Raw genomic sequence first — 15,559 nt, forward strand, 5'->3', positions numbered from 1 at the left:
TCAACTGCTCAGCCATCGCAGTCGCAGTGCTAATTGCGTTTATCTCACACAACATGTAGGGAACATCGCAGGTAGAGTCGACTGCGACGCCGACTGCGCCGCGGATTGCAACTGCGGCGTTGCTTCGTTGAAATTTGAATTCATTTTCGAGTCACAAACAAAATAATACAAAAAAAGTCGCAAAGTAATTTCGAAAAAAATTCTTACACTCAAGTCAGTAGAGTTTTAGACGCGTTACGTGACGATACGTGGGTGTACGGGCTCCGAAATATTCCGAAACAGAAAGTGACCTTAAAAACAGTGAAATAGTGCGATCCTGAAACCTGAAACAGCGAACGAAAAATCTTGTAATTAACACCCAAAAAATCATTAAAGTCTACAAAAAGCTTATTATTGGTTATTCTCTCAAGATCTGATTTTAAGATCGATAACTTGATTTGCACTTTTGCAAATAAAGTTATTTTTTGTGAAAGCCTTTATCATCTACAAAATTGTTTTAAAAAATCTTTTCTATTCGAAATTTTCTTTCGAGTTTTGTGCGATCTAAAAAATAATAATTGATATACCTCTATATCAGAGTGGTTTATTTAAGAAAAGAGAAAAAATAATGAGAAATCTCTGAAGTTTTCTGTGTTCTGAACATTAATATTTGTAATATCGAATATTTCCCAAATAAAATGAGAATTAAGCAAATTAAATATTAATAAAATAATGAAAAATGAATACACAAAACTTATTAAAATAAATAGAAGCTATAAAAAGAAATAAAAATTATTAAATTAAATAAAAGTTATACAAATAAATATAAGTTATTTAAAATAAATAAATGTTATTTTAAATAAATAAAATAAAAATAAATAAATAAATAAAAAAAAAAAAAAAATAAAATAAAATAATAAAAAAAAAATAAAATAAAAAAAAGTTCAAAGTTTTTTCTTCAAGGTCAACACGATTTTTTGACAGTTCTACATTACAAGCTGCTTTGTGCCCTGCAACTGTTAATTCTTCGCGTGATCAGCTATTTTGTATATAGCCTGCATGAGCTATTTATGCGTTTAAGATAATGTCAAACAAACTGTAATTAAAATTGTTAATTGCTTGTGAAAGATTTAATAAGCACTGCGCGCTGACCTTGAAAGTGTGTTAAATATATATACTTATATATATATAGATCACATTGCATGATAAACGAATATGTGGCATTGTCTCTTTATCATATGCTCCACACTGTGGAGTATGGGTCATGCCAATCCCCAACTTAATTTGCCTACACCACAGCCAGAAATCTTCTACAATGGCTACACGCCCAATGTGGCAACAACTCCCGCCCAGCTGAGAGCCGATCGCGATCGCAGCCAGCGCTATGGGCCACCCTATTCGGAGACTGGAGATGGGAGCAGCGGCAGTAGCAGCGATGATGGACTAGACGACTTTAGGGTGAGTAATTATACATTTATTCATGAATTAAGAAACCAATTCTAATTGATCTCATTTGCAGTACGGTCAGACCTACGATGAACGCATGCGATTGGGCTACGCCTATCCCACACCTCGATTGAATTTTAGCGATCGCGTCAATGATTCACCCTTCAGTGCGGATCAGCAAGTGAATCGTGGCCAAGATAATCGCTATGCGAATCACAATTATGGGCCAACATCGAGCAGCACAGAACGCAACTATGGCAGCTTCAACGATCAGCCTAACTACAATAATTATAATGGACCCAATGCTAACGTTAATTCCAACTACGACAACCTGAATGATCCATACGTTAATAATCCCAATGTGGAATTTGTTGGCAACGATCGCAATCGCTTTCAGAATCCCTATCAATCCAACCAGGATCGATTCAATTTGAACCAGGGCTATCAGGAACGTCAGCGCTATCAGCAGGATCGTCGCTATCAGCAGGAGCTGGAGAAGCTGCGCAATTTGCTAGTCGAAACAGATCAAAAGGGTTCGCTCGAGTGCACCGCCAATGTGGCAGCTCAATGGAATTTCGAGACGAACGTCAACGATTATACGCAAACGGAAGCGGTAAGCTTGATTGTGGGGTATGCACGTACATGCACATACCCTTGAAATTGTAATTGTAGTTGAAGCCGAGTTGTTGCCGCACAGATCGCGTGCAGCTTGAGTCTATGCAACTTGGCAGTTGGCTTGAAGTGGCCAACACACACAGATACACACGGCAGACACACACAACACAGTCAAGGTCGTTTGCCTGGCAAAGTTCTCAGGCCAATTTGCCAATGTCAAATGCACTCTGAGACTTTTACAGCACGTTTTTGGGTCAAAACCTAATGTGATTAAGGCAAATTTGATTTTTAGTGGAAATAAATATAAGCTTTTGGTGTGTTAGGGTCTGACAGGCTAGATGATGCACTCTATTAGTTTAATCTGATTTAATATGTGACATAATCAATTCCATTTATATTAACTATTCATAACAACTTCACTCATTTCTCGCAGCTAAACGCCCAGCAGCGCTATGTGGAGTATCAGCGCATTACAGCCGAACAATCGAAGCGCATTAACAAGGATCTCATATTCGATCGTCGTTTATATAGACAGCTCATGCTGCAATCTGAAGTGGGACCCAATTCGCTAACCCTGGACGTTTTAGATAGAGTAAGTCTACACTATATACAAGCCCAAAAATAAACTTAAATAAATTTATTTTGCTTCACAGTACAATCGCTTGTTAAATGAAATGCTTTTTCTGTATAATGATGCCAGCATTTGCGCTTATCAGCAGCCGTTTCAATGCGATTTGCATTATATACCACATCTCAAGGATATTATGGCCAAGAGTAGGGACTGGGATGAGCTGCAGCACACTTGGGTAGAGTATCACCGCAAGGCGGGTCGTGGCATGCGCGATAACTACGAGCAACTGATTGATGTGATGCAGGACGTGGCAGCTGCAAACAGTAAATAAATTTAAATATAAATATATTTGAAATTTAAATAAAGCTGGAATATTTTACAGACGTCAGCAATGGCGGCGAGTACTGGTTCCTAGCCTACGAATCGGGCAACTTTCGCCAGGATATTGACATTGTGTGGGAACAGATACGTCCGCTCTACGAAAGTCTGCACTCGTATGTGCGTCGCAAGCTAAGGGATTACTATGGACCGGATCGTATAAATCGCATTGCGCCCATACCTTCGCATATATTGGGCAACATGTATGGGCAGTCGTGGTCGAACGTGCTGGACATCTTAATACCGTATCCGGGTCGCAAACTCATCGATGTGACGCCGCGCATGGTGGAGCAGGGCTATACGCCGTTGTTAATGTTCCAACTGGCCGAGGAGTTCTTTACGTCCATCAACATGTCAGCTGTGGGCCCGGATTTCTACAGGAATTCAGTGTTTGAGCAGCCGCTAGATAGGCGCGTCCTCTGCGAGCCATCTGCCTGGGACTTTTGCAATCGTCACGACTTTCGTGTGAAAATGTGCACGGACATCAATCAGCGCAGTTTGGTCAGTGTGCACCATGAGATGGCGCACATACAGTACTTTCTGCAGTATCGCCATCTGCCCAAAATTTTTCGCAACGGCGCCAATCCGGCTTTTCATCAGGCAGTGGGCGATGCCATCGGCCTATCCGTCTCCACGCCAAAGCATTTGCAAACTTTGGGTCTGCTGCAGCGCTCCCTGGATGAGTCCAGCTATGATATTAACTACTTATTCACCATGGCTATTGATAAGGTGAGTGTGCATTTTATATAAATATATATATATTAATGTAAACTGTTTTTATATGCCCCTAGGTGGCCTTTCTGCCCTTCGCCTTGGCATTGGATAATTGGCGTTACGACGTCTTCAGCGGCAATGCCAATAAGCGCGTTATGAATTGTCATTATTGGAATTTGCGGTAACTTGAGAAGCTTTACAATTAATCTGGATTTATTTATACTTATTTGATTGGTATTTGCAGCGAAAAGTATTCCGGCATAAAGCCGCCTGTTTTGCGCTCTGAAAAGGATTTCGATTTGGGTGCCAAGTATCATATACCAGCTAATATACCCTATATAAAGTGAGTACTTGTTTTTTGAATTATTCTGTTGCTTGAAACATATATATTGCTCTCTCAGAATTGTTGCTGGAGTTTTCCAGTTCTTTAATGCCTTTCCCCACCTCGAACGTCTCTTCTCTTGCATCTAACCTTCCTGAAAAGCCAAAGATTAAGCTCTTACGCATATTCCTGTATGCATTCATATCTTTCTTCCATTTGAGACGCATTGATTACATGGCTTATTGCATTACCGCACGAATTGTTCGTTTCTCTTATCTAATTTGCCGCATAACGCATATGCAGCAATTAAAACTCGAAACAAACAAAAGCTTGTTATTAATTTTGCTATTTTCGATTACAATTTACACACACACACACACACACAGAGACAATCGCACAACATTTCAAATATTTTCCGTCAAATTGGCGGCGATTACGCGTCGCAATATTCGAATTGCCAAGACGTCGCTACTGCCTCTTAGCCCGCCAGCCGCCACAAGTTGGCCCACTGACTGGCTTATAATGACCAATCCAGTAGACAGACACACACACACATGGTTATTGGTGGGGCGGTAAAGATAGAAAGAAAGAAAAACTCGCATGTCGACGAATATTTCCCGCATTCACTTTCCACATGGCTGCTGCCAAAAGCGGCTCTGGCTTGGCTTTGGCTCTGACATCATTTAAATAAAGCCACAAATAGTAACTGTTACGAAAAAACCCACACACACACACACACATATCGCACCACATGCTTCTTTTTATAGTGTATATGCAGGTCGTTCGATTGTCTGGTCTAAACTGACCCACAAAAGTCAAAGAAAATAACAACAGCAAAAGACAGCTAATTTTTCCTGGGGCATGCAAATGCAAATTTCTGTGCCACAATAGCGAAACGCCGCATGGTGCAACGGATGGCACCACCAGCACCACCCTAGAAAATGGCGGCGGTGTCAATGACTGCCCATTAGCGTTGACCATGCCTGAGCCAATGCTTTGTGCGGTTTACATTTGTTTTCTTGCGCTTCTTCTTGTTTTTTTATGGTCTTTTATTGTACGTCTATTTAAATGTGAGACAAGGCGTTGACTATTATGACAGCCATAGTGGTGCAACGGTTGCGTAACGGCTAACCGCCATGGCTGGCAGCTGATCATTTGGCAGCGTTTCAAAGGGGCTCTTTCAAGGTTGACAAAGCTTCGGTGAGTTATGCGGCGCGATGTGGATTGAATCTTGGGATTTTATTTAGTTTAGCTAAAGGATTTTTTATATTAAGCAATTTATATATTTTGCTTAAATTAAATAATAGCAATATATATATTTAATATTTTTAATATAATATATTTAATGTTTTTATTGGAGAAAAAAAGCTTGCCTTTTTTATTATTAAATGTTGTGGAATATATTTTTTCAGTTTTAATAATACATTATTTTTTAAAAATTTTTTTATTAATTTTTTTTTATTCTAAAACAATTTGCATTATATTTTTTTTATAAGCTTTTCAATTTTATTGGCAATTGCGCACCTCAATGCTACTTTTCCGAGCGAGTCTTCCATAATTAATTAATTAGAAACATTTTTAAATTGCGCGTACTTAATTGAAAAGCTGTAAATTCTTAACTTTCCTCAATAATATTATACCTAAAAAATTAATCGAAAAGCTAATTCGTTTTCTCATGCAAATAGCTTTACCCTTAGGCAACTAATCCGACTTAAGCTGTCATTGCCAACTAGCTTACAGATCAAAACACAATAGCTAGATCTTTTATAGAGCTGCATTTTTATTTGGGCCCGCAAAGAGTTAATTGAAAAAGCCATTAGCCAGATTTTATGGCTGGCCATTCTATTTAGGGGAAAGATTACAACACAGCGCAGCAAGAGCAATAGGCAGGCGAGCAGGCACTGGCTATTGTGTGTTGATTATTTATTGCATAATCCATAAGCTGCAAATGCTACAGTTAGAGTTACAGTTACATAAACAAAAGCGACTACTACCAGATATCCACAACTAACCACCAAGAGAGTTAGCCTCAATATGGTAATAAAACGGAGCCATAGTCCGCTTCGGCTAAACGTCTGAACGATCTCTGAACACTTTTCATTTCGCTTTGGTTTCACAACACGTTTTGCATGTGCTTTTGTCTCAAATATCGGTTAGCAGCACATGTCCTACAAACCGACTAAGGAAAACGTGATAAATCTATGGCCCACTTAGTTTGCCTGGAAATTGCAGCAGCATTGCAGCTTCAATGAAACCGAAATGCAAATTGAAACCTAATCTTTAGATATATATAAGTATATATATACAACGCCAACACAGACGAAGACTTGCCAGCCGCAGGCCGAACTCAAAGTTGATTGATACTGAAGACAAGGCAAGCAGATATCCTGTAAATTGACAATTTAGTGATTTATAAATATATTTATTTTTTATTTTAATTTATTTTGATCTTGATCTTATTTTCCTTTTGGGGCTTATAAGCTGAATGCAAATCATAAAAGAAAATCATTTTTAGCTAATTACTGGAACTTACAAGGATCAATCAATTATATCAGAAAAGACTAAGAAATTAGACAACGAAATTTCAGCAGAATGTCGTTTTTAGTAAACCTATTTACTATTAATATTTCATAGCCATATGCCCAACTTGACTACTTAGACTACAGGGTATCACAGCTAACAACCACATGCCATTCGGCGGTCGATGCTAATAAAAAGTAATGCCTGGCCGCAAAATAAACGCTAGGAAATGGACGCGAGTGCCGTCAGCGAGTTGTCGTTGCTGCTGTTGTTGCTTTTGTTGTTGTCGCTTGGAAACGCTTAATGATAAAAACATAGTGTGGCAAATGTAATAATAAACATGTTGATCACCCTCTCAGTGGGCGCTGCTTAGACACTTTGAATATGCAATTATGAATGCCAGGCAATGTTTACCCCATTTTGAAAATTAGATAAGCCAAACGGCTGCATAATGCGAAATGACTTGATAACAGTGGACGCAAGCATTATAATGCACAATTTCGTTAGGCAGTTGAGCAACTCACTGACTTAGGTCTATGTTAAGCGAGGTTTGGTAGGCGTTAACTGATAGTAGGAGAGAATAAATGTAGAGGAAAGACAAACCCAATGAATCAAGTTATATGTGGAATAAAATTCTAATTATGATTTTATATTATTATGATACAAGCCTAAAGTGAACTTAAAGAATTATTACTCGACAAAACTAATTGCTTTGGATTAACTTATCGTTTTCTAGCTTTTGGTTTAACTTTATTAAATCTGAAAAAAAATACAAATATGATCTGTTTAAAGTAATTTAATTTATTTTATTGTTTTTGTTTTATATATTTTTCATTTTTATAAATATTTATTTCTAAGTATAATTGAAATATTTATTTTAGAAAAAATGTTTCTTCTTTCTGGAGTAAAAAGTTCATAAAAGCTTTAAATTGTTTTTTAGTTTACTGTTCATATATACTTTAAATGTTTTATTCTTCTATTTATTGATTCTCAGTTTTAAATTTTATTAATATTTATAAGATTATTTTTGAATTTTCTGACTTTGTTTTTTGTTGGAAAATATATATTTTCATTTTTTTTATCAAAATATTTACTATACCAGTTTTGCTATTTTTTATTAATTTATTCACGTTTTTTTTTAATATTTAAATATTTAGTATTTATAAAAATATTTTTTAAAATATTTTCTTTTATAAATATAAATATATTTATTAAATTATAATAAATTTTTTTAAAATATATATGTTTTTTTAAATTTATGTTTATATATATATATATATATATATATATATATATTCTTTAATATATTTATAATTTTGTTATTTATTATTTTTAAAGAAAAGGCATATTTATTTTAGTTTTGATCACTTGATTCTTCTCGTCTTTATTGTTAACATATTCAGCTTCATTTTCAATGTTTTTTGTTGTTGTTGGTTTGTGTGTTTGTTTTTACAGAGACAAAAAATATTATTTGGTAAATTAAGTACTTTTTATAAATCGGTTTCAACAGCTTTTCACATTTAGCAAAACTATAGATAGTTGTTGTTTAGGTTGCATTAAAACTATATAGCAAAAAATATTACAAAAATAATACAATACGTTCGTTTACAAACTGACTTAATTAGGCGACTGCACGGCTGCCCGCCTGCCTTAACTATCTTTATATGTATAGATATATGTACGAGTATATTAATATGTTAACACTTAAACACTTAAACACTATAACAGAAGTCTTATCACACGCATATCAGATCTCAAATATCATATCGAATCGAACAGAACCGGGTGCACAGTTCGGATGGACCAGAGCAGAAGGAGGAGTAGCCGCAGCTGGAGGACAAAAACAGCAGCGGCAACCACATCGTCAAATGTACCCAGTAGTATCATTCGTGAATGAGAGAGAGAGAGTGACAGCCAAGTCCAACAACACATCCAATATATATATTATCCTGATGAGAACGATTTATATGTGGTGTATGTGTTGTTGTGGTTGTTGTTTTAGGGTCTAGTTCTTAAACTTTTTCTCTTAGTTGTTGTTCTTAGTCTGTGTGGTTGTGTGGGGGCCTGAGCCCAAATGTGTTGTATCTTATTTGTTTCTTAAAGTGTAAGTCTAATCGTCTTCAAAATTTCTCATAACAATTCTCACGGGATGTTTTCGTCAACGTTTCTTGGGTTTTTCTTTTTTTTTGTTTATGGCTTAAGCTAAAGTTCGTTCATAAAATCTAAGTAAGTTCGTTTCGTGTCACATTTTGGTCACATTGTAAATTTTAGGGTTTCAAAGAATCTCTATCGTTATCACGTTCTATATAGCAATTGTGGAATTGGAATGTTGGGTATTTGGGTATGATATGGAAGAACTTTGTTTTGGATTGTTTCTAAATGTTTGTGAATGTAATTTTGTTATTCATTTCTTTTCTTTTTTTGTTTTGTTCAGTTTAGCTATATCCATTCTCATAACCGTTACCGTTCATAACCGATTTTCTCAATGCTGCAAAGAAAGAGTGAGAAAGAAAGAGAGAGAGAGAGAAGAGAAAAGAAATGTTCATTTCACCAATTTTAGTAACCGTGATATGAATGATAATCATGATAGTCATTAAAATCATGCTCCACCTCATGCTCTTGTTCTTGATGATGCTCCTCAATGGGTGCTGAATATGATGAATGATGGATGGGCTCATGGTGCTGTTCCTGATGATGATAATGGTGCTCCTCCTCAATGTGCTTGTGCACAAACTCGGGCTCCTTGTAGGTGACGTGCTTCTCATGATACTCTGGCACATGCTTCTCGATGTGAACATGAACGGGCTTCTCCACTGGGATTTTGACGGGGTATGGAACGTGTTTCTCAACCTTGACTGGCACTTCCTTGATCACTGGATAAGGTGCGGGCACATGTACTTTCACCTCATAGGGCACTGGCTTCTCAACATGAACGGGCACGGGGCGATCATAGGGCACATGGACGGGCACTGGCACCTTCTTGATAACGGGCACGGCCACTGGCTTGTCCACATAATGGGGCACTGGCTTGTCCACATAGTGGGGCACTGGCTTCTCAACGGGCACCTTGACTGGGTAGTGGACAACCTTTTCGACGGGGTAAGGCTTGTCGACATGCACGTGCTTCTCTACCTTGTAGTGAACGATTTTCTCGACGGGATAAGGAGCGGGCACATGTACTTTGACTGGCACATGGACCTTCTTCTCAACTGGATAGGGTGCGGGCACATGTACCTAGAGGAGTTATAGAGGTGCCTTTAGACTATCTGTGTAAAAATTTTTAGCAGCTGACTGCTCTACCTTGACGGGCACTGGACGATCATAGGGCACATGGACGGCATAGGGTATCTTCTTTTCAACGGGATATGGCGCTGGCACTTCGTAGGGCACCTTCACGATCTCCTTAACCTCATAGGGCACGTGCTTGACAACGGGATATGGCTTGGGCACCTTGACTTTGACAGGCACATGTACATGCTTCTCCACGGGCACATGGACAATCTTTTCGATTGGCACTGGCACTGGCACCTTCTTGATCACGGTCAGAGTTTTCTCCTCATGCACCGGGAAGTGTGGTACATGATGATGATGGTAATCCTCATAATGATGCAGGCCACGTTTCGATTTTGTGGTATCATCAGCAGCCGCTGCTGATTCCTCAGCCTTTTTCTCAGACGGCTCAGCTGCCGTCTTCTCGGCAGCCTCGCTCTTCTCCTCGCCAGCCTGGGCATAGCTGGTGGCCAGCAGCAGCACCAGAGCCAGCGTAGTCGCTGTACGCTATAAAGTTGTGGCGAAAAAGGATTTTCGAACATAAGAGAATTTGCTAAGGATTGGTTGAGTAAACTCCAGAACTTGGAGGTCTCTAGCGAAGGCTTGAATTGCTTTTCTGATTCTTGATTGTAATTGAGTATAGAATACATTTGCGTACTGATTTCTCAGTATTTTGGTATTCAGAAAAGTTGTTTGAAGAAAAGTCTTAGATAGTCTTGGGTTTGCTAATCGTATGCATAGTATGCGAATTTTTTGACTGGCACTAATATAGTTTCATACAAAACTATGAAGTATTTAAAATTAGTTAATATTTTGTCTACCAATTCAGGTCTTGTAGAAGAATTTAGTCAGAAAGTTGAAATATTTTGTTTTAAATATTCTCTTGTTTTTTGCTGAGCTCTTTGGGGCACTTCACAACACTGCACACGCTGATCCTGTAATACCTACCATCAACTTCATGATGTTGACGTTAAATATCCTTGTCGAGGATTATTGGTTATCCGTCGAACTGTGTACCGTTTCGATGCCCGAACGATCGAAATCGTATTGAGATTGAGATTGAGAGTTAGTTAATTAATTTTTATGATTATGGAAGGAATCGCTGCACTAAACTCTATACACGTTCCGTACCACTCCACACTGTTCGATGGTTAACGGTTTAATGATGCCAACTGCAGCGCCAGCCCGAACTTTTATACTCTAACTAACAGCCAAAAAGGCAAAGCGAATGAATGAAACGACGACAAAGACGACGAAGACTGTAAGCCCGATGTCTAGCAGCGGCAGCAACAACAACAACAACAACAACAATAATACTACTATATACTATAGCATAATCATAATCGCAATCGCCCCAAAACACATGCAGCGAATGGTGAATGGTTCGTTCGGTCGGAGTCGAGTCGAGTTGCTTGTTTAGTTTATTTTTTCTCTTTATTTTTTATTTTTTATGCTTTTTTCGGAGGCGCGAACTCGAGGCAGCCAAGTGGCAAGCGGCGCTGAAATGTAGCAGTTGCAATCAGAGACTTGGCGGCAAGGTGAGAGAGGCTGGCTTGAGGGGAATGGGGGCTGGTGGAAGCGGGCACAGGCAGCTCTATGGATGCGTGCCATTTTGCTGTTTAATTCGACTACCGACAGCTGCTGTTTGGTTGTTGTTGTTGCTGTGGTTGTTGCTGTTGCTGTTGCTGCTGCTTTGGTGGTTTCTCAAGTCTTTTACAACTATAAAAACACACATTTATTTGTGGGCAATTGAATAAGACCCGAATGCGAGGAAACTACAAAAATAGCTAAGCATGCTAAGTATATATTTAATTATATGATAAGTATTAATAGCTTTTATTAGAAATTGAAATTGCTATTAGAACTCTGCCACTACATGTAATCAAATACATAAATTGCCTTTTAAATTAGAGACAGTTTGTAGGGTTTCAGCCTTTAGTCCTTTTTTGTAAAAAGTTCTCTTGCTTTTGGCCTACTTTTACCCTATAAAATATAAGCATAAATTAAATCTAAACATATATATTATAATAGCTTTGATTTTTGCTCAAGATCTATGCAAATATCGATAATTCGTTAAGTACAAATTGACAAAATTCAAGCAAGAATAAGTCAAAGAGTACTTTTGTTTACTATATATTTATTGTATACTATATACTAAATGTATATAATATAATCAATAACAAGTCAAAGACTGAAGAATAGTTAGATGCACTTAGTTTTTCAGTGTTAAAAACGTATGACAAATATATTTGGATAGGTGCTATGTGGATGAAATGCTAAATACCATTAAAGCTGTATAGATTGTATAGATTAAATAAAGTTGACTTATGATAGAAATATATAAAAAATATAAATATATGATATATGATAGATATACTTATTTAAGGCTTATAGATATACATATGATAGCTCTATTATATATATTAATATTAATATATTAATATATAAATCATTCATTTAAATATGAATAATATCTATATAGCGATTATTTGTTATAGAAATAGAAAGAAATATACAAAAAATGTTTAAATCAGCCCAAAATGGATATATCATAATCATATATCATAATCATATATCATATGTTTTAGGGTTTCACAGTACAGAAAGCTCGCGTCCGCATCGATCTCATTGCAATTAGTTTCTCCTTCTTTCTGATATTTTAATGCTCTCTGAGCCGCGCCTAAGCAGCATCACGAATGCAGGCTGTCATCTGTCATTTGGGCACAAAAACCAATCCCAATTGCAATTTCAATTGTGTTGAGTGCTGCAATCCTTTTACTTTCGTATTTGCAGCTACCTTCACTTGACCAGCTGGCCACAAGCACTCCGAAATGAGAGTGAGAGTCAGAGCGAGAGTGAGAGAGTGTGTCACTCGGTCATTTGACTGTGAATTTGTTGTGTCACACATGCCTGTGTATATGTGTGTGTGTGTGTGTGCGTGCGGTCAGCAACCATAACCTAACCCACTGACAACATGTTTGGGGCAACACATTCGCAACTCGTTTCAATTTCAGATTGTGGGTCGCTGTAATTGACGCCTCAGTTGTGTGTCGCAGCTGGAGTTTAAAGTCTTACTTTGGTTACCTTCCTCGTTATTATGTCAATGGGTCTCGAATACGCTGTGCGGCATGTCTGAGAAGCGGAGAGAGCGGCGCAGCGCGAGTGGCACAGCTGTTACGATAGGATCAGCTAAAATACTCATTACAATTTTAGCGAATGGGCTATATTGTTGTGAAGTACATTGTGTACGCCTGCAGAGCGAAGCAGCTGAAGGCTGATTATAGACCTGGGAACATCAGATAGAGAACTATTGGCAATGCAGGAAGAAAATTTTTAATAGTAATTTGTATTTATTTTTGGTACATATTTAACTTAACTGAATTCATTATTATTTTTGATTAATTAATCTAATCAACGAAAAATCGATAAATATCGATTCCAAATTTCAAGTTCTATAAATTATTTTTAAGTCTATAAGAGCCAAGTAGAGAATCGCTTAAATTTTTTAAAATATTTTCTGCTACTTCAACTTTATAGCTTACAGGGTATCTATCATGCACTCACATACTTAAGCCTGCTTGTTGCATGCAACTTTCGATTTAGTTTCATTCGCATTGCTTGCATGTCTTGACCACATATTGTAGTTCGATATACCTGCAACAAGTCGCAACTAAAGAGGGAGAGAGACAGTGACTGAGAGCTGTTGAGAGTGAAAGAGTAAGAGAGAGAGAGAGACTGTGAGAGAGCAATTGGAGGCTGCCGTTAGACGTGCCGCATCTTATGTCATAAGCTCGCATGGGGGCGCCAAGTGTTTGTTTGTTTGCCTCTTGATAGACAGCTACGAGTGCTTATAAGCGTCATTGTCTTAATTCCAACAGCACAATTACACACGCTTCCTTGAATTAATTACAAGCTTCAAATTTATATATTACATATATATGAATGTATATGTAAATAAAGATATCTTTTATTTTCACATATTAATTTTATGTCTGTCATATTTGAAAGCGTCACGCGACCTGACCTTGTCTTATATCTATGCCTCTATAGGCAGCTTTGCGTAAATTATCATGAATATTTGTATGTAGATTTGGTTAGTTTATAAATCTTTAGTGTCAACAATAGAGTCAAATGTAAGGCAGGTGTCGATTAATCATATATATTTTATTTATTTCGTTTCTGTTTGGCGGCATCTTCACAAATCGCATTTGCATTTTCCCATTTATTTTGAACGTTGATTTGTGTAACAATTAATTGTCTTTTGGCAAGTGTTGGACGTCATTTGACATCCTATTTCCATATCGTACCAATTGTTGGCAGCTGATCTCTCGCACGAGGCTGAGTCCAGTCGAAACTTGACAGTTATGACATTTTATGTGACAGTAACAAAAGTCTTTTCTTTAAGCTTTTGTAACGGTTCCAGTTTTTGGTAGTTCCCATGAATTTCGTTTTTTCTCCCTCTTCCTCTTCCTCTTCCTCTGCTCACTTTAATGTTCGCCCGACCCGTTGAGGGTTCATTGCGTTGCTGGTCAAGGTCGTCCGGCACAGCTGTTGCGGTTAGTTAGCCAAGCTAACTGTCTGGCAAAGTGCCCAAGTAACTGTGACTGTGACGCTGACTGTGTCTGTGACTTGGTATGGATTGTACCAGCTTTTATTATTTGTAATTTTTTGGCAAGTAATTGGAAAAATCGCGATTACTTTTACACTTGCTTCATAATCATGAAATGCATCAAAAGCAAATGGAGCACAATGAAACCAATTAACGCTTGAAGATGTATTTTTATATAAATAAATACTAAATCAATATTGTTTTTAATAGAATATTTGTATAGATATTTTTATAGAGTTAGGGATATATATTTAAGCATGTTTAGATAAATATACATATTATTTATATACCACATTCTATAGACCGATATAAATCGTTTTTCTAATAATTTGCAATTTGAGCATTGGACACTTACTCGATATACTCGATCATTTTGAATTAATAATAATAATAATAATAATAATAATAATAATAAAAAAAATAATAATAATAATAAAAATAAAAATAATAATAAAATAAATAAATAAAGTAGTGGAAATGTAAAAAATTAGCTATATCTATATATATATATAACTATTTAAAATACAATGTCCATTAAAATCAGAGCTTAAAATAGTTGGGAGTATTTTCAAAAAATTGTATATGGCTACTTTTAAAGCAGATATATCGCAATACTTATGAAATGTTTCCAGAAATGTCTATATAAAGGTTTACGTTTTTCTTTCTCAAGCCTTAAATCTTGAAAGTAAGCGAATTAATAAAAAACTTACTATATATTTTTCAAATAATTTTAAGCTGCACACTACTTATTATAACTGTCAATATCGTACAATATAGCATAAGTAATCACATAGTCTTCTCAGGAATCTTAGACTTATAACTTCATTTGAAGCATACCAAAAATATGAAATTTTGTAACAGAATAAATTTTGAGAGGATATTCAATAATTGTTTAAGTGTTGGCAATTTCTCAGCTTGATTTGTTGGTTATTTGTAATGCTTTGTACTTTTCTGCTCGCAATTAGCGAGCCAAGAAAAACCTGTTGGGCAAATGGGCTTGCAGCAGGTTAGCTGCAATCGCAGCCCTTTCGATCAATCAGTTTCCCTTTCATGACATTGAGGCAGGTAAAAGCCCGTTCGTTGATTTGATTTGAAAGTGATAATCATCATGGCAATTGAATTGTTTGCTGCAGCT

At 36.8% G+C, this 15,559-nt stretch overlaps 2 protein-coding genes across 4 annotated transcripts in view; one reads left to right on the plus strand and one right to left on the minus strand.

Annotated features, from left to right (window-relative positions):
* Positions 1 to 204: 204 nt before the first annotated feature.
* The window catches only part of LOC111600312 (angiotensin-converting enzyme), a 60,684-nt gene continuing 45,329 nt past the window's right edge, over positions 205 to 15,559 (plus strand). Inside the window, exons 1-8 of one of the 2 annotated variants that reach the window (XM_023316366.2) lie at positions 205 to 347; positions 943 to 1,437; positions 1,499 to 2,038; positions 2,474 to 2,632; positions 2,694 to 2,934; positions 2,994 to 3,718; positions 3,781 to 3,884; positions 3,948 to 4,046. In XM_023316366.2, the coding sequence (XP_023172134.2) occupies positions 1,195 to 1,437; positions 1,499 to 2,038; positions 2,474 to 2,632; positions 2,694 to 2,934; positions 2,994 to 3,718; positions 3,781 to 3,884; positions 3,948 to 4,046 (2,111 nt within the window). In that variant the 5' untranslated portion in view covers positions 205 to 347; positions 943 to 1,194. Of the gene's footprint in view, positions 348 to 927; positions 1,438 to 1,498; positions 2,039 to 2,473; positions 2,633 to 2,693; positions 2,935 to 2,993; positions 3,719 to 3,780; positions 3,885 to 3,947; positions 4,047 to 15,559 lie in introns of those variants that run through there. The other variant, XM_030225183.1, reaches the window with a different exon arrangement.
* Positions 8,969 to 10,825, minus strand: LOC111600316 (proline-rich protein 4). Of its 2 annotated transcripts, XM_023316375.2 has the most exons (4): positions 10,764 to 10,825; positions 9,846 to 10,322; positions 9,156 to 9,779; positions 8,969 to 9,033 (listed from the first exon to the last, which is right to left on the minus strand). In XM_023316375.2, the coding sequence occupies exons 1-4, from the start codon at positions 10,773 to 10,775 to the stop codon at positions 9,028 to 9,030; spliced, it is 1,119 nt and encodes a 372-aa protein (XP_023172143.1). In that variant the 5' UTR covers positions 10,776 to 10,825; the 3' UTR covers positions 8,969 to 9,027. The 2 variants fall into 2 exon arrangements, with proteins under 2 accessions (XP_023172143.1, XP_023172142.1); XM_023316374.2 differs by lacking the exon at positions 8,969 to 9,033 and having other exon boundaries at positions 9,102 to 9,779.

The sequence above is a fragment of the Drosophila hydei genome, unplaced genomic scaffold (assembly GCF_003285905.1).
Source record: "Drosophila hydei strain 15085-1641.00,03,60 unplaced genomic scaffold, DhydRS2 tig00008124-arrow-arrow-pilon, whole genome shotgun sequence".
In the NCBI taxonomy this organism is placed as follows: Eukaryota; Metazoa; Arthropoda; class Insecta; order Diptera; family Drosophilidae; genus Drosophila; species Drosophila hydei.

Excerpts from the sequence above, each read along its gene's own strand:
- LOC111600316 (XM_023316374.2), bottom strand. Across the intron at positions 9,780-9,845 it reads ATCGTCCAGTGCCCGTCAAG|GTACATGTGCCCGCACCCTA; the intron begins GTAGAGCAGTCA and ends TAACTCCTCTAG.